The sequence below is a fragment of the Budorcas taxicolor genome, chromosome 11 (genome assembly GCF_023091745.1).
Source record: "Budorcas taxicolor isolate Tak-1 chromosome 11, Takin1.1, whole genome shotgun sequence".
In the NCBI taxonomy this organism is placed as follows: Eukaryota; Metazoa; Chordata; class Mammalia; order Artiodactyla; family Bovidae; genus Budorcas; species Budorcas taxicolor.
The window spans coordinates 10,177,213-10,199,787 of NC_068920.1; the positions used below are offsets into that span (position 1 = coordinate 10,177,213).

The window sequence follows — 22,575 nt, forward strand, 5'->3', positions numbered from 1 at the left end:
GACCCACTCCCAGACGGCAGACCCTGCTCTAGCAGAGTCCCCGCTTGTTGCTGTCGTGATAATCTTTGCTGTGGGTCCAGACAATGAAGTTAGATCTTCAGCAACACGAAAAGGAGTTATTTCTCACAACACATTTTAAATAGTTTAAAAAGCTTTTCTAGTTACAGTAATCATGTAAATAGAATAGGTCTGTATACAGTCAAGGTGTTAGAAGCATCTGATTACAAAGACATCACTGGAGGACCAGTTCTATGGTATAATCCAGACACAGGCCTCTGAAATCAAGCAGGCACAAGTTCCACTCTGGCCGTGCACCTGGGGCCTACTTCCTGACCTTTCCCAGCCTCAGTTTCCTCATCTATAAATAGGGTGCTAGGACATAAGGTAGGCGTGAGGATTAAAATAAGATGATGCATCTCACTTTAGGTGCCTGGCGCAAAAAAGTTATTTAAGATGTTTTTTGATGTAGACCATGTTTAAAGTCTTTATTGAATTTGTTACAATATTGCTTCTGTTTTTATGTTTTGGTGTAGAGGCATGTGGGATCCTATCTGCAATCACGGGTTGAACCCCTTTGCGTTGGAAGCCAAAGTCTTAACCACTGGACTACCAGGGAAGTCCCTAAAAATAGTATTTTTAAAATTAGTTTTTATTGGAGTCTAGTTGATTTATAATGCTTCATTAGTTTCAGGTGTACGGCAAAGTGAATGTTAAACATATATCCACTCTTTTTCATATTCTTTTATAGATTCTTTAGGTCATTATAGACTGTTGAGTTCCCTGTGTTATACAGTAGGTTTTTATTAGTTGACACCAGTAGCCTAAGACCTCAGCACTACCATTTTTGCTGACCAGTAGGATAACTGGTATTAAAACTGTACAATTATTTTTAACCCTCATCATCTCTGACAAGAAATCCCAATCAACATTTCATAAAAAAAATAAGGAAATGTTGACCCCACCTAAGATTCTGATAGTCAAAAAACAGTAGCTGGAACATTACATATTTCTCTTTCCTTCTGTGTAGGAAACTGATGTGACAGCTTTATGTTGAAAAGACATTTTATCATAGTCGGTATTTAAATCAAACCTCCCTTTACTGCCAAGAAACTCCCATGGGTCAGGGAGGACACTGCTGGTAATACAACTTCCCATGGCTGTAACACCAGGAAGCACTGTGCACAGAGGATTGTTACAATGAAAGGGTCTCCAGGAGAAGTAATATAAAATGCAAGGAAGCTGCTGGAATCTCCAAATCAAGACAAGGCTGAACAGCAGCCACCGATGTGCGGTTGTTTTCTGTTAAGGGAGAGAGCAGCCACAATCAAAGGGTATTGTTTTTCATTTTCCCTGTGGAACCTTCAGCTGCAAATACTGTTTATAATCTTCAAAGACTGAACTGGTCTTAAGAAGCACACACACTCAACAGTGGTGAAATACACATAAAATTTGCCATCTTAACCGTCTTTAAGTGTACAGCCCTAAACACATTCACATGGTTTCTGCCACGTTCCTGCAAAACTGAGGCTCTGCCCCATTAGACACTAACCCTGCCTCCGGCCCAGCCCGACACCCACCTGCTTCCCACCGGGGCCGCACGGGCCTCACTGATCTGGACTCACACGCGGCTCCATTTACGACCGAGCCTGCGGTCCTCGCCGCTCCCGCGCCCCGGGGGCGGCCAGGGGCCCCACGCGGACACAGCCCCCATCCTCCGCACCCGGCGCCCCCCTCTGCTCCCGCCACAGCGCCGAGAAGCGGGAGCCCCGGCCTGTCTGCGGGATTCATCGGAGGCTCCCCGCGGCTTAGCTCTCGAGACCCGGGCCCCCGCCCGCACCGCTCTCCAGCCGCCGCTGGCCCGCCCTGATCTCCGGGATCCCCGAGAGCAGGGGCCCTCACGGGTGTGGGCCGGTGTAAGAACGCACACAGCAAACCCCAGTCCCCTCCAGCTGTCAGGCTGGCGGCCCCGAGCCCACCCCTCCGCGAGGGCGAGACGCCGGTCCCCGTTAGGCTAGAGCTGGCACTCAGGGGAGACGCTCTGTGCCGGTGTCCCCGGGAACCGCGCACACAGGTGCGGCCAGGGAGCGCCTAGACACCCCGCGTCCCCAGCTCAGCGTCCAGACCGCCCCGCGCATGCGTGCTCGGGGCGGAAGGGGGCGAACTCGGGGCGGCCGCTGGCCGGGCGCATGCGTGCTCGGGGCGGAAGGGGGCGAACTCGGGGCGGCCGCTGGCCGGGCGCATGCGTGCTCGGGGCGGAAGGGGGCGAACTCGGGGCGGCCGCTGGCCGGGCGCATGCGTGCTCGCGGCGGTGCGCGCTCACGGGCTCCGGGAGACGCGGCGCATGCGCCCTCCCCGGCCGTCACCGGCACCCACCATGGCGGCCACGCTGGGCGGTCGGGCCGCGCGGCGCCTGAGGCTGCTGCTCTCAGCGCTGAAGCCCGGGCTCCAAGTCCCCCGGGCCGGACCCGCGGCCGCGTTCGGGTAATGGCGCCGCTCCCCTCCAGGGCCCCCCACAGCCTCGTCCGCGCGCTCGGGGCGGCGGGAAGGGGGCAGGGGCCAGGGGCCAGCGACCGGGCCGGGGCCGCGAGGGCGCCTCGCCCGTCAAGCCGTGCCCCGGGCGCGGCCGTGCGGACGGAGGCCAGGGAGGAGGCGCGCTTGAACCCCGGACCCTGGCTCCGGGGCCAGCCTGCGGTGTCCGCCCCGCGTCAGCCCTCGGAGCCGCGGGCTGGACCTCGAGCTGGGACGTGCGGGAGACCCACCCGCGGGGCCGGGAGATCCCCGAGGGGTGCAGGCCGTGGAGACGCCCGAGAGTCTGCCTTTCTCTCCTCCTACCTCCGCCACACACCTGAGGGAAGACAGCCCCTGGATGAACCTCTGAGCCCCAGCCCCAGAGTGGGCGCCCCTGGTCCAGGTGATAGTGGCCTGTCACGGGGGCGCGCGCGGGGCGGTCGCTGCTCACTGCCGGCGGGTCAGTTCCGCTCTTGACGAGGAAGGTGTCTGCGCACACGCTTGGCGGGTACCTGGCCTTCAGAGCTTCACTGTGCTTGATGGGGAAGCGTCCATTCCGAAGGCAAAAGAGGAGGTCTGACCAGCTTTCCGCTTTCATACTGTGATTTATTGGGTCTTGAATTTAGGATTTGATGTTGTTACCATTTTCGATCTACTAGATTTTCAGAACTGTTTTCATACAGATGGGAAAATAATGTCAGTGTCTGCACTCTGTAAGTCCGCTGGAAAATGCCCGTCTATCCGGTTTCCTGTTTACAGAAAGGGGTTGAAATGAGGTCACTGTGATTGCACCAGTATCTGTTTCTGTTGGTTAATGGTTGCAAGAAGGCCTCATCCACTTAGCAGTGCAGATCATTTGCCCTAAAATATCCCTGGGAAACAGGTTTCTCTGGCTTTTGAACTGCCGTTTTGTAAATGCAGTTGAAATTGATCTGACCAAGGAAATGGCAACCCACTCCAATATTCTTACCTGGAGAATCCCGTGGACCCAGAAGCCTGGTAGGCTACAGGCCATGGGGCTGCAAAGAGTCAGACAGGACTGAGCGACTTCACTTTCACTTTCACTGTGATGGGCCAAACAAGCAGTGTGTTGATTTGTGTTGATTAACCCTGAAACAAGAGTGCCGCTTGTGTAAGTAGGTGAGAGCACTCCTGTAAGACCGTGGCTTCAGAACAGCGGGTGCCCCACCCCACAATTGAGTTGTGTTCCAGAAGCTTCTGTGTACATCTGCCCTCTTCCACACCAAGCCTTTTCTACCTGAAGTTGTATGTTATGTGCAGTTACGGTATTAATAAGGAAGCCTAACAGCCCACCTGAAGACAGATGTCTTCCGGTTCAATCTGGGGATACTCTGCCTGAGGGGAAGAGACCCACCTGCCCCTGCCTCTGTCCAGCAGTCAGGGTGAGTGCTGGCCTAGTGTCCAGCCCTGCAGGGGACTCCATTTGGCAGTGCGGTTAAAGAAAAAGCATGTACACAGTCAAGTTATGTGACCTTTCTGAGCCTCACGCCCTGCAAAATTGTCCTCAGGATTTGAGACAGTGAATTTTACAGGCCTGTCATTTCCAACTCTTTGCGACCCATGGACTGTAGCCCGCCAGGCTCCTCTGTCCTTGGAATTCCCCAGGCAAGAATACTGGAGTGGGTTGCCATTTCCTGCTCCAGGGAATCTTCCCAGCCCAGGGATCGAACCTGCGTCTCTTTCGTCTCCTCCATTGGCAGGCAGATTCTTTACCTCTGTGCCACCTGGGAAGCCCCCATACTAAGTAATTAGCAGTTACAATTAATAATACAAATATGAATATCTAGATAATAATACAATGTATGAAAGATGTAAAAATAAGTCATCAAAATTCATGTTTATGCAAGCTAATACTTTGATGTTGCTAATAGTTCACTGTGGCTAACAGTCCCTTTAGAAAAAAATTTACAACCCATGGCTGATTCATGTCAATGTATGGCAGAAACCACTACAATTTTGTAATTAGCTTGCAATTAAAATTCATTTCTAAAAATAAATAGAAAAAATATACAAAGGAAATAGCTGAACATACAAGGTAGAGAGGATATGTTGGACTTTCAGAATGAGGACGTATCTGACGAGGCGGCTCCCGTGTTTATTTCTGAGCTGAGTGTGCCATGCCAGTGCTTGCTTCAACTTTGCAAATTGCAAGCGGGGTGACTGGGGCCCGTGACCTAAACTCCTAACACTCAGCAAGCAGGGTGACTGGGGCCCGTGACCTAAACTCCTAACACTCAGCTTCCTTGCTGGTAATGTGCATCATCAGAGGACATTATCTAGTTTAATAACTAAACTGACCAGCTAGTTTTGCTGGAGTTGCCTGCCGCAAACGGCTCGCTCTCCTTGCCAGCCCTGGGGTCACCTCTCCCTCATTGAGGGGTTTGCTGCTCTGTTGCCCCGCCCCCAACCCTCGCTCACACACAGACTTGTCTGTCCAGCCTCCCAGGAGGAGGGGCAGGACAGACGTGAGACGGATGGCTTTCCAGACTGTGTTTAAAAAGGAGGCTGAATTTTTCTCTCCTCCGAAATGAATTCAGTATAACCTTTCTTATCCTTGGTTGTCTATTGGATTCTCCTGGGGAATTTAAAAAATGCAGATGCCTTGATCCCATCCCAGAGGTCTTCATTTAGTGCAGCCTGGGCATCTGGAGATTTAAAGGTTTGCCAGAAGGTTAAAATTAAGCTTTCGACCCCCGCGCCGGGTATCATGGGGGCAGGAAGTGGTCTCAGGTACGAGGGGGCTGCGTGGGCAGGCGTGTTAGGGTGTGGAAAGCACCAACCTGTGTCTGCTGTGTGCGCCCCAGGCCTCCTGTCTCCGCAGCTTCTGTCAGAATATCAGTAGTTGGCAGACTGGTCTTCTCTGCCAACCCCTAGGCAGCATGGGTGCCCAGCACAAAGTAGGGGCTCTGGATGTACATGGATGGGTGAGTGATGCAGCAGCGTTTCAGAAAGCGCGTGCCAGGCCCTGCCCCACAGACACCAGCGGGCAGCGGGCCTCCCGGGATCGTCCTGGGCAGCTGTAGCTTTTAACTCCTCAGGTGGTTCTAATGAACACCCCTGCTTAAGAACACCTAGGTTAGAGAAGCGAGTAATAGGAGGGAGAAAGTGGTGGAGGAGTAAAGCCCCAGAGAAAGAGGTTCATTTTTGTTCTTTTAAGTTTTCTAACTTTTTCTGGGGCCTGACCTCCATCCAAGAGCCTTTTGATTTGCTGAAGGGAGAATGCAACACTCATTGCAAGTGTATCGATGTGGAAAGTCATTCAATCAATATTTTTTAAAAGGAAACCTTTTTCTTACATTTAAGTTGATCAGCTTTTGTCCAGTTTTCTGTCCTCTGTGTCTCCAGCCTGGAGATGGAGGCAAGGTTCCCGGAGCCTCCGCTGCCCCCGGGGCACACCCGTCGCCCTCTAGCCTGACTGTTGCGCCTCCGTGCTCACACTCCTGCTGGCCCAACCTCACCTGCCTCACTCCACGTGTATCCCTGACTCCTGGGCCCCGAGTGTACCCGTTCTCCTAGAAGCACCCTCCCCACCCCATTTTCTCTCCAGCATTTTGCCCATCTTGGAAGTTCATCTCAGAAGCCACTTCTCCACCCTTCTCCAGGTGCCTCTCACCAGCCCCCACAGGGCCTCTCATCTCTGAAGCCACCTTCAAAGTCCTCTGCCTTAGCAACCCTCCCCTGACACTGAGCACCCATCCACCCTGGTCTGGATGGCCTGTTTGTATCTCCGTGTGCTTAGGCATGGGGGAATCTACATGGATAGGGCAAAGCACAGGGAAGTGAGAGGCTTTTGGCAGCGGAGACGTGGGACAGACCACAAAAGGGAAGTCGGTGTGAGCCAGGCCCCAGGCGGCTCCCAGGCCTGAGAGCCCGCAACTCCCAGTCGTGAAAGCCCCGGGGCTCGGAGATGGCGAGAGACGGCCGGGGGCGCGTCATATGTGACACCTTCCCTGTGCAGAACGCCTTTAGGAGACGTCCTTCACGCTGCAAGGCAGGGGCCCTGGAGAACCTTGCGGGCTCGAGCAGTAGCAGGAGCAGTCCCTGAGCTGCGCAAGCGCCGAGTGTCTTGTCTGGGGAGCCGCCTTGTTCCTGTGCTGGACAGAGTGACCGCTTCTCTTCCTTCAAGACCCTCCCCTCCCTGAGGGTGTGCAGACACAGCTCTGCAGATGGCCGGGGGCAAAGGAAACACCAATAAACCATTGTTTCCCGAGATGACTCTAGGAGTAGAGCCTTGTGCGGTTTTATCTGGTCCTGGAGCTGTCCAAGGAGCAGGATGTTAATAAGGAGTAACAGCAGGGTCCGTGAGGCTCCACCCGGCCCAGGGGTCCTGCGGCATCTCTCTGAATTGTGAGCCTGCAGTTAGGTCAGTCTCACTACCACCCAGGCCTGTGTGTTCTCTGACTCGCTGCGCCTGCCAGCATCTGCCCTGGTGTGCCTTCATGGCCCTCCTGCGTGTCACCGGCCGTCTGGGGAGCTGCTGGGAGGCTCTTAGAGCCTGAGGCCAGGCCGTGTGTGCGCTGTTCCTCGGGGTCCCGGTGCAGTGGTCCTGGAGCTTCTGGGACAGTCACTGAGGGGTTGTCCAGCGCAGAGCCCCCAGGACAACACATGGTTAGGTGCTGCAGCCTGGGAGGTCTTGGGCCAAGGAGAGGGCGGGGTGCCGGACTCTAGACACAGACCGGCTACTTAACAGTCAGTGCAGAGACATCTCTGCATCTTACAAACCGGTCTGGCCACATCCGAGCAGACAGGCATTCTTGACCAGGGCGGCTGCCTAGAGACAGAGAGGCCAGGGGCCAGAAGGTCAGCCTGTGGACCCCAAGCCCCGCGTCACCCTTGGGATCACTGCCTGTGCAGCTGAGGGTCCAGGTGGCTCCTCCGGACCTGCCAGGGCCTCGACGAGGGGCTCCAGGCTCTGTGCCGGCGCCCCGCCCACCTCGCCTCCCCCAGAGGGGGCCCTGCCTCCAGCTGCGGGGCTGTGGGCCTGTTGACGTCAGCAGGCCTGCCAGGGCTCCCGTGGGTGGGCCCGGAGCCGGTGCTGCAGTGACCCGCCCTTGCTGGGTTTGGGAAACTGAAGCGCAGAGCCGGATGACCAGGGGCCGGGGAGGGTGCTGGGGCGGGCTGGCCCGCAAGCTCAGTCGCCCTCTGGGGTCGGGGCTTCTCTCTTGCAGCTCCTCCGTGACCTCCGCCAAGGCCGAGGTGAACGGCGTCCACCTGCACTACCTGCGGACCGGAGACGGAGAGCACGCCGTCCTGCTGCTCCCGGGGATGCTGGGTGCGCGGGCTTCCGTGGCGTGTCCGGCGCGCTGCCCTGTGCTCGGCCCCCAGTCCCAGATGCCCGGGCTTGATAGGCAGCCTTAGTGCTTTGCTGAGGTGCTTTCTGTAACCTTTGTGCAGTCAACTTTAGGTGACCCAGAAAGCTGCCTTTCTTCAAAATCTTACCTGTTTCTGGCTGCGCTGGGTCTTCACTGCCCTGGGGCTCTTCTCGAATGCAGTGAGCGACGGCTGCTCTCTAGTTGTGCTTGGCCTCCCCCTTGTGGCGGCTTCTCTTGCCGAGCACAGGCTGGAGTTAGGGTTCACAGGCTTAGCTGCCGGTCAGCATGTGGGATCTTCCCGGCTCAGGGACCGAACCCGTGTCTTCTGCATTAGCAGGCAGGCTCCTTACCACTGAGCCAGCAGGGAAGCCCCGAAGATACCTTTCTGCTTTACGCGATTTTCATCCCTTTAAATACCCACTTTTCTCCACGGAAGTCCAGTGTAGTTTCCTGCAGCCTGAAAGTGAACGTCGCTCAGTCGTGTCTGACTCTGCGACCCCATGCACTATACAGTCCATGGAATTCTCCAGGCCAGAGTACTGGAGTGAGTAGCCTTTCCCTTCTCCAGGGGACCTTCCCAACCCAGGGATCAAACCCAGGCCTCCCGCATTGCAGGTGGATTTTTTACCAGCTGAGCCACCAGGGAAACCCCTTCCTACAGCCTGGGGATGACAAGTCAAGGAAGGGGTGGGGGAAGGCAGGCAATGAGTAGGTGAGTAGGTGACCAGCTGGCCCAGTTTGCCTGGAATTGAGGGGTTCCAGGATGTGAGACTTCTGCCGCTAAAAGTTGGACTGATCTCCCTGCTGTGTGTGACTGTGTATTCAGCTAAGGTAAGAGCAAAGAGCAAAGCTGGGCTTTCACAGCCTTTCTGAAGGTCAGAATTAGTTTTGGCTTGAACGGAGCGTGGTAAAGCCAGATGGATCACCATCGCCTCCTGCAGGTAAGAAGTTTAGGTGTAGAAAGTTCAGGAGGGGAGTTTCGAGTGATCCCAGAGCATCTCAAATTTGATTTTAAGGTTTCTGTGACTTTTATTTTTTATTTATTTAAGTGGTCCCATCATATACTTATTTCCTTATGATTTGCTGCTTTATCCTAAAAGTAAAGTGCTAACATTTTTCAGTTACATGATGGTTCCAGCTGATGTAGCCTCAGCTGATTGTTGCCGCTATTGAGGCATCTGTGTCCAGACAGTGTTTAGTATCTTTCCCTCGAGCTAGTGTAATAGAAGAGGACCTTTACTCCAGTAGTTGATCCCGAGCTAAAGCGATGAAGTTTGCCAGTGTAGATGGCCATTGGTTCAATATTGCTGTCATTATCCTGGCAAAAAAGCTTTTGGCAATTTTAATTTTTGCTTGTGTAAAACAGTAACCTGATTCAAAAATCAAACAGCAAGTTTCTCCCCTGAACTGCTGTCCCCCAGCACTTCAGCTCCCCTCCCCACGGGCACCCCGTGTTGATATGCTTCCTTCTCGGGTATCATATATCGGTAACTACTCTGTAAAGTAATTTTTTAAGGTTTTCGTGTTCTTTGCACTGGTCTTCAGATGTGTGCCAGAAAGCGTGTGTCTTGTTTCCGAAAGTGGTGTTGAGCTCCACTGCTGCCTTTTCCCACCTTCTGCCCCTCCTGCAGGGCGGTTCCCTGGAAGTCCTTCCAGTTCAGGGATCACGAGAGCAGCCTCAGATGTCAGAGCAGTAGGCGTGCACTGAAATCCAGATTGTTCTTGGCTTGGGTTTTCTGGATGGTTTACCTGGTGTTGAGAAGGTACCTTTTGTCGGGGAGAGTGACGGCCCTTGATGATGTTAAATGATCCTACAGAATCTTGAAAGACGTTTTCTAATAATCACCAGTTTGTGAAGCAAGGTGTGGCCAGAGCTGTGAGTCCTTAGAAACCCAGCAGAGCTTAGAAATGCGATGCTGACTTGCCCCTGAACTGGGCTTCTTGGGAGTCTGGCCTCCTACACTGTGTGGACCTCACTGGGCACCTCTGCCTGCCAGTCGAGTCCACCACTGGCTTGAGAACAGTTCTACTTGCTAATATTCACACACTGTTGTCGTGAAACACACTGATTTATTCCCTCCGTATCCTGCCCTCCATCATTTCCGAGTTTTAGTTTAATTTTCTGGTTTCTAGTTATGACCAGAAAATAAAATCTCCAGGGCTATTCTCATTAGCTTTGTAAAAGACGTCTGGAATTTTAGAATTTGGCTTTGAATAATTTGGATCAAATCTCATTAATGTGTCTACAGATACTATTAAGATCTCTCTCATCTGTAACAGTCATTTTAAAAAAAGAAAGAGTAACCCAGAAGTACGTTGTATCAGTAGGTTTATTTCTAGGCAGTTTCATGAGTCCTTTTTTTTTTTTTTAAATAGGATGGTTAAATTGAAAAGATATCAAGCGTGCTGGAATATTAATGATACAGGACCAAGGGAAGAACTGCATCCTCCTCTGAGTAGCCACTAGGGAGAGGCGGGGGCAGGTCTGAGCTCCCGTGGGAGAGGAAGCTCCGGGTTCCCTCTCTGCCAGGCTGCTTTGCTGGTTACATATTTGCTGCTAATTTAACTAGAAACCAGTTACATTGTCCCCTGTTTCTTTTTGCTGTAGTGTGTTTGAAGCAATGACAGCGTTTCTTGGAGTGTAACCAGATGGCCACTTTTATTGATAGGCAGTGGAGAGACGGATTTTGGACCTCAGATTGAGAAGCTGAATAAGAAGCTCTTCACGGTGGTTGCCTGGGACCCCCGAGGATACGGACACTCCCGCCCCCCCGATCGGGACTTCCCAGTGGACTTCTTTGAGCGGGATGCAAAAGATGCTGTTGATCTGATGAAGGTGGGTCTCAGGGAGGAGCTCAGGGGAGGAAGGAGGCTGCTGTCCTCATTTTGCTTCTGCCTCCTGTTTCTTCAAGGGTGCCTCCTGTGGACATTCAGAGGGTTCAGAGAGATGCAAAGGGGAAAGCGCTTAGAGACACTGCTACCAGGCTTTGAGGCCCTTCTTTTCTGGGCGGCCTTGTTACATATATAAATACACAGTTTCCAGGCTTTGAGGCCCTTCTTTTCTGGGCGGTCTTATTCCATATATAAATACACAGTTTCCAGGCTTTGAGGCCCTTCTTTTCTGGGCGGCCTTGTTACATATATAAATACTCAGTTTGTACTGGTGGCATCCTTCTATCCCTAAAGGTTTTCCAGCTTACTGTTTCATTGGACAGTTTATCACAGAGATACTTCCATGTTAATAAATACAGAGATACTTCAGTTTATAATAGGCAGTATTCATTCCATTGTGTGGACACACTGTGTCTTAACTCCCCTGTCTTCTGATGGTAGATACATTATTTCTAAGCTGCTGCTGCTGCTGCTGCTGTGTGTGTGTGTGTGATTATACCGGAAGTGCAGTGAACACGTGTGCGTGGACATTGTGGCCCTTATCTACCGCTGTAAATAGTGCTGGTGTGGACTTTGTGGGCCTGCCCTGGTGCGTGTGTTTGAGTCCGGGCACATTAGGAGATGACTTGCTGCGTGATGGGGGATGCAGGATGGGGCCAGCGCATGCCCCGCAGGAGGCTCACCAGTTTACAGTCCCGTCGACAGTTGTCTCGGACACACAGTTAACTTACTTTCCCAGCCATCCAGTTTTTAACTGCTCGGGAGCATCTCTCAGGTGTACCCTCTGTCCGTTTACCCCGTCAAGCGCATTCTTGGAGCCTGGCTGACTCCCAAGAGGTTCAGTAGCACCCCCCACCCTCACCGCTGTGTCTCCTCTGTCCCAGGCTTCCTCCTGGGGCCGGTTCTTCCCAAAGCTGCAGTCAGTGACTTGGCCAGAGGCAGTGGCTCCAGCCCTCCAGCAGCTCTCAGGAGGCCCTCTCTGATCTGCAGACCTGTCCTCAGCGTCTTCACTCAGGCCTGTGTGGACGCACACACGTTGTCACGACCAAGTAGAGCTGATTTCCGCTGTGTCCTTCTCCGGGAGATGTGCACCCTGAAGATGTAGCTCCCTCCTGATTCAGAACAGTACTGGATGCTGTACGCATGCCTAGGCGTCTGTGGCAGCGGCCTTCTCACCGCAGCAGACCGAGCGGAGACGTTTATGTCACAGATCGTGGGCTCCAGGGTGTCTCTCTGATGACCCAAGGACACGCCACAGCTGTGTCGATCCAGGCATTATTGATCTCAGGTTCTCTCCGCAGCTAGGAGCCCTAACCGTGCTGTGCGTTTTGCTGTGTTTGTCCAGACGCTGAAGTTTAAGAAGGTCTCTTTGCTGGGGTGGAGCGACGGGGGGATAACAGCCCTCATCGCGGCCGCACGGTACCCCTCGTATGTCAGCAAGATGGTGATCTGGGGGGCCAACGCCTACGTGACTGAGCAGGACACAGAGATTTACCAGGGTAGGTCCCTCTGCCTGGCCCTGCTTGGATGTGTGTTCACAGGTGATGGAAATATGAAGCATTCTCAGCAAAGTCGTCCACTTCAGGCTGCGTTTTAAAGTTTCCTGTTTCCAGAGGTGACACTCAGGAAAAGGCTGAGAAGTCAGTATTTACATTTCCTGCTGTGCTGGTGACCCTCTGGGAAGGAGGGGGGTTGACATGAAGTGTAAGCTGCAGCCTCATCCAGGCACCCTGAGTGTGGAAGGGAACAGTGTACTCCGGTGGGAAACCTTAGTTCTGATGAAAAACTCTTGTGCTGCTCACACCCTCTAAGGCCGTCCTTCGGGCTCACTGCGAGGGCTCTTAGAGACACAGAGGAGGGGCTGGCAGATGCAGCCCGCGGGCCCGGCCACGGCCTGTCTGCGTCCCGCTGAGGCTCCAGTGCACGCAGCCGGCACTGTGGGTGCCGGGGACTGGCTGGGGTCCCTGCCCAGGCCCCGTGCAGGCGGCTGGCTTGCCCACCAGGCCCCCAGTCAGGGCATCCAGCTGCCGGCTCAGGAGCTGCTCGGCCCTCAGCAGCCGCACCTGCCCCGGTGACCCCAGCCCCGCCCCGTGGCTGTCCCTCCTCTCCCGAACCATTTCCCCAGTTTGTCAGTTTAACAAAACACAAAAAAACCCTCCTTGGGGGGTTCTCCTCACTGAGTGGGTGTCCACCCACCCACTTACTTCTGCTCCTCCTCCCCCGGCTTCCTCCTCCCCTCCCCTCCCCTCCCCTCCCCCTCCTCTCCCCTCCCTACCCTTTCAGGGACTGATTGAACTTTGTAGACTGAGTCTCCACTTCCCTGTTTTTATTCATCTCCATCTCAGTGTTGCTGTGTGTAGGGTTCTGCATAATTTCTTAACCTTTTTCTTCCAATTTTCTAGTTGTTTCACTAGCTTTATAAAGATTCTGATCGCTTTGTGGTTTTTTGATTCGGGTAAGTCCAGTTCAGTTGCTCAGTCCTGTGTGACTCTTTGCGGCCCCATGAACCGCAGCCGGCCAGGCCTCCCTGTCCCTCACCAACTCCTGGAGTCTACCCAAACCCATGCCCACTCAGTCGGTGATGCCATCCAACCATCTCATCCTCTGTTGTCCCCTTCTCCTCCTGCCCTCAATCTTTCCCAGCATCAGGGTCTTTTCCAGTGAGTCAGCTCATCGCATCAAGTGGCCAAAGTGTTGAAGTTTCAGCTTTAGCATCAGTCCTACCAATGAACACCCAGGACCGATCTCCTTTAGGATGGACTGGTTTGATCTCCTTGCAATCCAAGGGACTCTCAAGAGTCTTCTCCAACACCACAGTTCAAAAGCATCAATTCTGCGCTCAGCTTTCTTTATAGTCCAACTCTCACATCCATACATGACCACTGGAAAAACCATAGCTTTGACTAGATGGTTTTTTGATTAGCAGCAAATAATTGCTTACCCTTAATCTGAAAAAATTTTGGGCTCCAAAATCACTGCAGATGTTGATTGCAGCCATGAAATTAAAAGACGCTTACTCCTTGGAAGAAAAGTTATGACCAACCTAGACAGCATATTGAAAAGCAGAGACATTACTTTGCCAACAAAGGTCCGTCTAGTCAAGGCTACGGTTTTTCCTCTGGTCATGTATGGATGTGTGAGTTGGACTGTGAAGAAGGCTGAGCGCCGAAGAATTGATGCTTTAGAACTGTGGTGTTGGAGAAGACACTTGAGAGTCGCTTGGACTGCAAGGCGATCCAGCCAGTCCATCCGGAAGGAGATCAACCCTGGGTGTTCTTTGGAAGGAATGATGCTGAAGCTGAAACTCCAGTACTTTGGCCACCTCATGCGAAGAGTTGACTCATTGGAAAAGACTCTGATGCTGGGAGGGATTGGGGGCAGGAGGAGAAGGGGACGACAGAGGATGAGATGGCTGGATGGCATCACTGATTCAATGGACGTGACTTTGAGTGAACTCCGGGAGTTGGTGATGGACAGGGAGGCTTGGCGTGCTGCAATTCATGGAGTCGCAAAGAGTTGACGACTGAGTGACTGAACTGAACTGAACTGAAAACTGAAAACAAACAAAATAAATGGTGAGCATAAACTGAGAATGCTTTCCTAAAGAGCTGTCCACTTGCTGTCCCTGGGAACCACTGATGGTGCCAGGGGAGGCCCAGTTTCATCCCCAGTTCAGCTGTGTCCGCCCTCCCCCAGCAGTCACCCTTCCTCAAGGCATCCCTGCATTCTATCTGTCATACCAGTCTGCTGTGTTTTCAGGGTTCCTGCCTTTTATGTTCACACACGCACGCACTCATACTCCTTTTCATCAACCACTGCAGACTTCAGCGATGCAGCAGAAATTATATGTTATGAAAGAGCGCCTTGTTCATGGCAGGAGGGCCTGCGGCGGGTGTGGTCCGCTCTATGGCCAAGGGCAGAGCCAAGGGTCCCGCGCCAGCTGTCCGCATGCCCGCTCTCCCCTCTCCGTCCTCCCGTGCCGCCTGTTCTCCCCGCCCCGCCCCGCCCCGCCCCCCCCCGCCCCGCGCTCCCCTCCCCACCCCCGCGCTCCCCTCCCCCCCACGCTCCCTTCCCCCCTCCACTCCCCCCTCGCCCCCAGAGCTCCCCTCTCCTTCCTCCTCCTCCGTGCTCCCCTCCCCCGCCCTCACCTCCCAGTACCCCCCCCCCCGCGCTCCCCTCCCCCCTCCGCTCCCCTCCCCCCTCTGCTCCCCCTCCCCCAGCGCTCCCCTCTCCTTCCTCCTCCGTGCTCCCCTCCTCCGTGCTCCCGTCCCCCGCGCTCCCCTCCCAGTCCCCCTGCCCCCCCCCCCGCGCTCCCCTCCCAGTCCCCCCCACACACACACCCCCCCCCCGCGCTCCCCTCCCAGTCCCCCCCCCCCCCCGCGCTCCCCTCCCCCCTCCTCCCCTCCCGGTCTTTCTCTGGCTCTCCCTCCTGCACCACTCGCTCCTTCCCCCTCTACTTTTCAGGCTGCTTCTCTGCATCCCCCCTCCCATCCGAAGTCTCCTCAGTTCTGCCCAGAGCAGTTCAGCGTCCTCAGCCTCTGGAATCAACCCCAGCACCCATCTGCAGGGTAGGGGAGCAGGAGGAGAACGGCAGGCACTCTCTGCTGGGCTGCCTGCCCCGGGCAGCAGTTCGAGCAGCCCACTCACCCCGCGCAGCAGCCCACTCACCCCGCGCGTGCTGGGCCTCCAGGTGCCTGGCCCTGTCCCAGCCACCACAGGGGCAGCGCGCCACGTGAGCCCTGCGGTCCCGTCTTCAGGGCGGGTCATGCAGACGCAGCTCTGTACCTGAGGGGCGCGGTGAGCACTGTTCACTGTGCTCAGGAGCATCAGACTCTCCACAGAGTCACCGTGTTTTAAAGAAAAATGGAAAAACTGGGCTAAGGGATTGAATTCGCTTATCCATTCTGAAGCCATTTCCTTTCTGATCAGAGTCCTCTGTGAGACAGTTAGTAGTTAGAATTTCTCCAGCGTTAGAACTTGGAGCAAATGATTTTATGCATTTCTCAGTGTATGTAAATGCAATTCAGAAAAACCCTTATAAGTAATCTCATTTTTACTCTGCTGACCCCAGTTAGGGGAATACCCGCTTCTGTCTTATACCTTTAATGGAAGCCATTACTTTAGATCTGATTTCGTTCCCTCGGTCAGAATCTGCTGGTGCCCAAGGGCCACTGTGGGGGACAGAACGCGGCGGAACCCTGACACAGCGCTCAGCATTCACCCTGGATGCAGAAGCCGTGACCGTGCTGGGCAGCGGCACAGGGGGTGCTGGGGAAGGCCTGGCCGGCTGGGGTGGGGCCTGGCGAGCCACATGGAGAAGGGGCAGGTTGCCCACCAACAGAGCAGCCAGCGCCACGGCTCCAGGCGCGCTGCGCTTGGGGTTTTCACAGACGAGTTCTGGTCTGAAACTAAACCCATCCTTGCCCACACGTCTGTCTGTCTTCCAGGCATCCGGGATGTTTCTAAGTGGAGTGAGAGGACGAGAAAGCCTCTGGAAGCCCTCTATGGGTTCGAATACTTTGCCAGGACCTGTGAAAAGTGGGTGGATGGCATAGAGCAATTTAAGCATCTTCCAGACGGTAGGTCACACAAGCCACTTAACGGTCCTTTTGCTGGTTAGAGAGGCCAAGTGAGTTCCCCTGACGCTTGAGAGTTCCTCAGGGATTGACACGCTCGCCCACCATCCTTCCACACTGACGCGTGAGCAGAGGGTGATCGTGTACAAAGGCAAGCTCTTGGGCCGCACACCCTCCTGGCATCAGAGACAGACGTGTACGGAGGTCACGTTGTTGAGTCTCGTAGCACGCTGGTCTTTTCCCCTTTGTCTCCAGAAGTCTCGCATGCTCTTCTAACTCCAGGATGGTCACTCAAAAACAAACAGTGGCCACATAGACGTCCCCCTTTTCACATCTAAAGGCATCAGCCCACTGCCACCTCTGTTACCGACAGGAGAGGAGGGGGCTCTCTGTCATGACCTTTGGCCCCAGTGGAGTCAGGACAAGGAAAAGGGTATTCAGCCCTTTCCCATCTTCAGAGCGACGTTGTGTCACTTTGGCCGTGACAGGTGTGTTCCAGTAACAAGAACTGGCACCCCTGAGAGAAGCTCTGAATTAAAGTCTGTTCTTAGAGCTGTTTTCATTTGTAATCTCTCATTTTTCTAATTGCCAAAAGAATAGAAAGTAGGTGGGCTCTGACCTTGAAACACATCAGTTACCAAACAGTTATGATTCAGGGCCCAGTTTCATCTCCTCAGTAGCCACTTCCAGAATGAGTCATCTGTCAGAACTTTCATAATGAGAAGGACGTTTGCAAATGTTTCTTTTTTGCTGTAAGTTCAAAACAAGTATATCCTGTTCAAACGCAGTATCCACCCATAGAAACAGGCCCTTGAAATATGTTTCAGGAGGCTGGAAAGACAAGCCACAGGCAGGAGTGACTGTTTCCCGAAGGACGGGGGCCCGGGGCTTGTGGGGTCTTCGTTCCCTGACCTGGGATGGAACTCCCCTGCAGTGGAGGCGCGGAGTCCTAACCTCTGGACTGTCAGGGAAGTCCCTGCAAAACACTCTTAAAAGTGAACAGTAAGAAAACAGCCTAATTAAAATGCAGACCAAACAGTGAGATCCCGCTGCACACCTCTTAGAACAGCCGCTCAGAGGAATTGTAGGGCGGTGAAAGCACTCTGTGTGGTATCATGGTGCCGTGTCCGTGTCATCCCGCATTTGTCCAAACCCACAGCGTGAGAACCGCGGACTCGGGGTGGTGATGTGTCTGCTGTAGCAGACGTCTGATGGGGGTGTTGGTGACGGGGGAGGCGAGGAGACAGGCTGTGTGCCTGTGCCTGCCTTGCAATTCTGCTGTAAACCTGAAACTCTAAAAAATGAGGTCTCCTGCCAAAGAGAAAGGGAGGGAGAAAGTGTCCCAGAGAATCCAGCATCGCGTGAGTCATCTTCCAGCAAGGCTGTCAGTAGACGGCCTCTCCCCACACAGGGCCGGCTCCGTGCATCGGGCCCCTTGTCCCGTCCTCAGGGCTGTGGCCGCTCAGCTCAGCGTAGCGTGGGGACGTGTCGCGGGTTTGGTGTCAGACAGAACTGGTGTGTGCTCTGGCTTTGCCACGTGGCTGCCGTCTGAGCGGATTCAGGGAAACGGCAGGTCAGGACCCGGAGGAGCCCGGCCTGTGCCTTGCAGCCCAGGAATGCCGTCATCCCTCGGGGCAGGGCGGGTGGGAAGGCAGCTTCTGTCCTGCTGAAGCTGTGGCTTCGCTGTGAGGAACACAGAATTGGAAGGCCGGCGGGGGCCCCTGTATTTCAAGGGGGAAGCTTTTCAGATGCCCCAAGTAATATGAAGACTTGCAGGTTTTTTGTTCAACTGCTGTTTTATATAAATTATGAATCTTAATCAGCCAGGACTCCGTGTTCACTAGTAGAGCTTAAAGGAAAAAGGCCAGGAGAGACAAAGAAAAGGAAAGCTGGAGATTGTCGGAGCTGGAAGCACTCAGGCCGTCTGACCCAGGCCAGGCGCTGGCGGGGCTGGGGGTCCGCCCCCCGCCCCAGGAGGGCCTCAGGAGAGCTGTCTCATGTCTTGCAGGGAGCATCTGTCGGGACCTGCTCCCCCTGGTCCAGTGCCCCACCTTAATCATACACGGCGAGAAGGATCCCCTGGTCCCACGTTTCCATGCCGACTTCTTACACAGACATGTGAGAGGGTCACGGTGAGTCCAGCTGCAGCCAGAGCTCTGCCCCAGTGCCTTGGGACGCAAGCGAGAGGCGCTGCAGGAGGCGAGGGCTGAGGGCTGGGCTTTCAGGGTGCACCCCGCCCCATTTGGGAACAGAGGGGCCCAGGGGCCCTGGGTTTTGGCAGCGGGATCAGGGGCTCCCGCCCTGGTGGCATCAAGCCGAACAGCCGTCCGTCCCTCGGGAGCTCCCACTGTAGAAGCGCCGCCAGCCCAGCAAGTCTGTAGAATCAAGACGAGGCAGGTCGCCTGCCCCTTGCCGTCCACGTAAACGCTCCCGCTCTGGGCCCTGTTGTGGGTCCCTCCTGTCCTGGTGTTTTTTAACACAGATGCAGTCCTATTCTGTCTGCAACTTTGAGTCCTGCTTTTTTCCTGCCTAAAATGATGGTGTACACTTTTCACGTTAAGCCTTAAACATGTACACCTCAGAGAAGAACCTGTTCCTCAGAACCACGGGAGAGCAGGGCCTGCCCACCGGCCCCAGGCACGCTGCAGGGCCTAACGAGATGTGTCAGCGGAGTCTGGCCTCCAGTCTCACTCATTTCTGTTTGGAGCAGAAGTTTATCGTTTAAATACTCGGGCTGACGTGAGAGCCAGCTTCTGCTGGCACTTACTTCGGGATGAAAATTCCACATCGAATAAACCTGACGTTTCCCTGCTAACGCAGCGACACACACCGTGAAGGAGAAAGTAGTGTCTGGCCAGGAGGTCGGGTCCACAGTAAACACCCAGGGAGCCTTGACCCGTTGAGAGCCTGCGCGTTCACTCCAGAGATGCTGTCATTGCCCGGGACGTCTCTGGAATTGTATAGAATTCTTTTGAAATTGGCCTCATTCTTAGTGACCTAAGAACATGCTCCTCGGCCCCCGACGTGAGCCACTTCCAGTGCCCACCGCAGGCCAGCCCGCCGGGACCGCCCCTGAGCTGCGAGTAGACTCAGACACAGTCCCTCCACTTCCTAATTGTGCTGTTTATTCCACAAGAGATTTTAACAGACAGATTTCTTGGACAGTTTATAAATGTGGGAAATATGCTTCTTATCCTGCAGTAAAATATCGCTAGTATAAACTTGTATAATTTCTGTTTCCAAACAGCATTTCATATTTCAGAAGGCATCTTATTTTACTATGATGTCTAATTATACTTTACAGCAAAATCATGGAAAAAAATATTGTCCCCATTTTACAGATGGGGTAAAATCAAGGCTGAGACATGTTAGGTCATCTTCCAAGGTTGCATAGCTAGTAAATGACAAGTCCTGGATCTTTTTTTTCCCTCCCCCAACACAGCTGCCTCTCACACTCTTATTTTAATATGATGGTGAGAGGCCTGAATCACGTACTTTCTGACCTGGTTAAGTGTCTTCTGTCTTCAGAAATGACAAGTTTTTGCACACTGACGCTCATAATAAACGACGTGTGTTCTCTTAGAGAGTCAGGTTCAATAAAAGTCTGCAAGAAAGTTTAATTTAGGAATTCTGTTCCAGACCCATCTCCTAGCAACTGAATACATCAATATGGGAGGAAAATATTCCCTCACCGCTCAGATGTTAATGGTTCCAGTACCTTCGTTTATGGAAGGTCTTTTTCTCAGAGCAGGATTCTGTGGAACAATTGAGTCAAGAGGAAAGTGTTGCTGTGACGATCGTCTGAAACTGGCTGGCATATTAAGCTTGCACCCTTCTGCTGCCAGGAGCGCCCTGTAGGTTGGGCAAGAAGCTAAAACACGGTGGTTAATTTTGGACCCACAGAAGGAAGGTTGATTCCTTGAGCTCCAAGGTCCTCCTCCGACTGTGCTCATAGGCCTTCTGACCACTAGGGAGCCACTTAAGTGCAGGGTGCTTCCCATGAACTTGGGGCTTCATTTCCTTGCCAGAAACAATTAAAGACACAGTCTGTCCCCTCAAAGATTTTACCTGCAAATAGATATCAGGTAGAAAACAAATGCCTTTGTCTCCTGGAACTGCACCCAGAAACAGTCGTGTGTATTTCTGTATCCGTTTCCCAGTGGGTTCGGTGGTGGCTGCCATCCCTCCCTGCTGTCTTCTTGCGGAATGAAGGGGGACGTATGTGCACATCTGAGATGAACAGAGACTCAGCACAGAGTAGCTGCCTCTGCGGACGGGATGCTGGTGTGGGCGCAGGGGGTCAGGGCCCGAGACAGCCGAGGGGAGCACGGTGGTCGGTCAGCGGCGCCCTCGGGCCTGCTGGTGCTCTTTGCTGAGACCGAGCTCGCTACCGGAGGAGCACAGACCACACCGCGGCTGAGTGGACGGATTCGTAGCTGGTGTCGCTGCTTCCTGCTTGGGGATCTCCACAAAGCACGGAAGAGGGCTGGCCCCCTCAAAGTGGGGCTCCACATCAAGGTCTAGCTCAGTCCACGCTGGGAGGCCTGGGGCAGCCCAGTGCCCCCTTGCCTGCCAGCATCCTCGGCGGCTGGCTCTTTCTGTCCCTTGAGGATAGAGGCTGTGAGCGTCCTGCGAGCCCTGTCCCTCTAGAGGGCCGCTCGCCCTTCTCTTCTGAGCAGCACTGACCTTGACTGGGGAAGGCCTAGGCTACTGCTGATGGCATTACTAATCTTCCCCAGGGGCTCAGAAAGATACCAACCACAGATCCTCCTCTGTCAAGCTGGTGATCTTGACAGCCTGGATACCCCCTCACCCCCCCGCCCCATGTGGTCAGTTGCCAGAGACCCGGCATCGCCTAGGGACAGCTCTGTTCCGAGCTTCCCCCCTGCCCATTCACCGAGGTCCTGGAGCTCCCAGCCCCCTGCTGTGGAAAGCAGAGAAGCAGGCGATGTAACTGGCATTCTGCCTGAATATGGTCCTTTTAACATCCGGTCACAGTGGACAGAGCGAGTCAGACCTGCGTGTATATCCTGGAACCTTTGTTTAAAACTCTTTATGTCTGCACTGTTTTAGGCAGTAAGTAACGCAGTTTAGAACTCAGAGAAGCCTGCCTTTATTAAATTGCAGACCATCCACATCTGAGGAGCCCCGGTGAAAGGAAGCGCCTCTTGAAGGGGCCGGGGTATCCTGAGGGCCGCAGATCAGGCGGGGGAGCCGGCACCCCTAGCCTCAGGGAGGCACTGCCCTGCGTGGGGCCGGCCGTGTGCAGACTTACCCAGTCCTCCAGCACCCAGGGCAGCCTGGGGGCTTCAGCAGCAGGCCTGCTCAGGTGCCTTCGGCGGGTTTTCCCACTACGCAGATATTCCAGGAAGCTCCAGTCCGGTGGATTCTGGACCATCTTTCTAATCCTCTCTTAAAACCAGTCTTACTAAAATGCTTTTTCCCCTAGGTAACCACCAGGTTGCACGTCCTCCTCTCAGTCAGGTTTCCAGTCAAACCGCCCCTTACCTGACTCAGCCGCAAGTACAGCGTGTGCACTCCTTGGCTGTTGGGGCAGCCTCGGGCTCTCGCTCCCGAGTCTCTGTTCTGGGGCCTCCCCTTAAGATGGACTCACCCTTTCTCCTGATGGAGGTCGCAGGGGAGAGAAGACAGGGCAGTTGCTCAGTGAGGTTTCCCTGAGACGTCAGGGAGGGGGCCGGGTTTTCTGACGATTGCCACTAACCACCAGCGTTTCCTTCAGGTTACATCTGATGCCGGAAGGCAAGCACAACCTGCACCTACGCTTCGCAGACGAATTCAACAAGCTGGCGGAAGACTTCCTCCAGTGACCGTGTCCCAGGGCGTGTGGTCTGGTGAGGTCTGGGCCCGCGGGCCCGCCCTCCGCTCAGCTGCCTGCCAGGGTCCCTGTGCTTCCCCCGACTGCTCCTCATGCAGTGCCGCTGAGGACATAGCATCCTCTTTCATAGCTGCAGAGCTTGAATCTGACCTTTTCATACTGGGGTTTTCTTCCATTGCCTTAAATAAATCCCGTCGTGATTTCCTTTACTTTCAGGTAAGGTTAAGCATGTGTCGTGTTCGTGACTGCTGCTCTTAAGACACCCGAATGCACGTGCTGCCTTCTGTCGGAGGGCTGCAGGCGTGCACTGGCCTCTGCGGTCATCACATTGTCCAGAGAGGTGGGGCAGCTGAAAGCGGCCCCCGCCCAGGGCCCTGGATTCCATGTGTTCATGGGGCTGCTGGGATCAGAGCAAACCGGGGAGGAAGGC

The 22,575-nt window shown here is 54.3% G+C and overlaps 1 protein-coding gene across 1 annotated transcript; it reads left to right on the forward strand.

The window, feature by feature from the left end:
- Nucleotides 1-2,364: 2,364 nt before the first annotated feature.
- BPHL (biphenyl hydrolase like) lies at nt 2,365-22,357 on the forward strand. The gene is made up of 7 exons (XM_052648624.1): nt 2,365-2,481; nt 7,698-7,801; nt 10,511-10,677; nt 12,079-12,232; nt 16,181-16,312; nt 18,318-18,441; nt 22,050-22,357. Exons 1-7 carry the CDS (start codon nt 2,375-2,377, stop codon nt 22,135-22,137), a joined length of 876 nt encoding a protein of 291 aa, XP_052504584.1. The 5' UTR covers nt 2,365-2,374; the 3' UTR covers nt 22,138-22,357.
- Nucleotides 22,358-22,575: the final 218 nt, after the last annotated feature.

Bases quoted from the DNA above. Each gene is read 5' to 3' on its own strand.
- BPHL (XM_052648624.1), top strand. From the start codon at position 2,375: ATGGCGGCCACGCTGGGCGGTCGGGCCGCGCGGCGCCTGAGGCTGCTG. The intron at 2,482-7,697 runs GTAATGGCGCCG...TCTCTCTTGCAG, and splicing joins GGACCCGCGGCCGCGTTCGG to CTCCTCCGTGACCTCCGCCA. The intron at 10,678-12,078 runs GTGGGTCTCAGG...GTGTTTGTCCAG, and splicing joins ATGCTGTTGATCTGATGAAG to ACGCTGAAGTTTAAGAAGGT.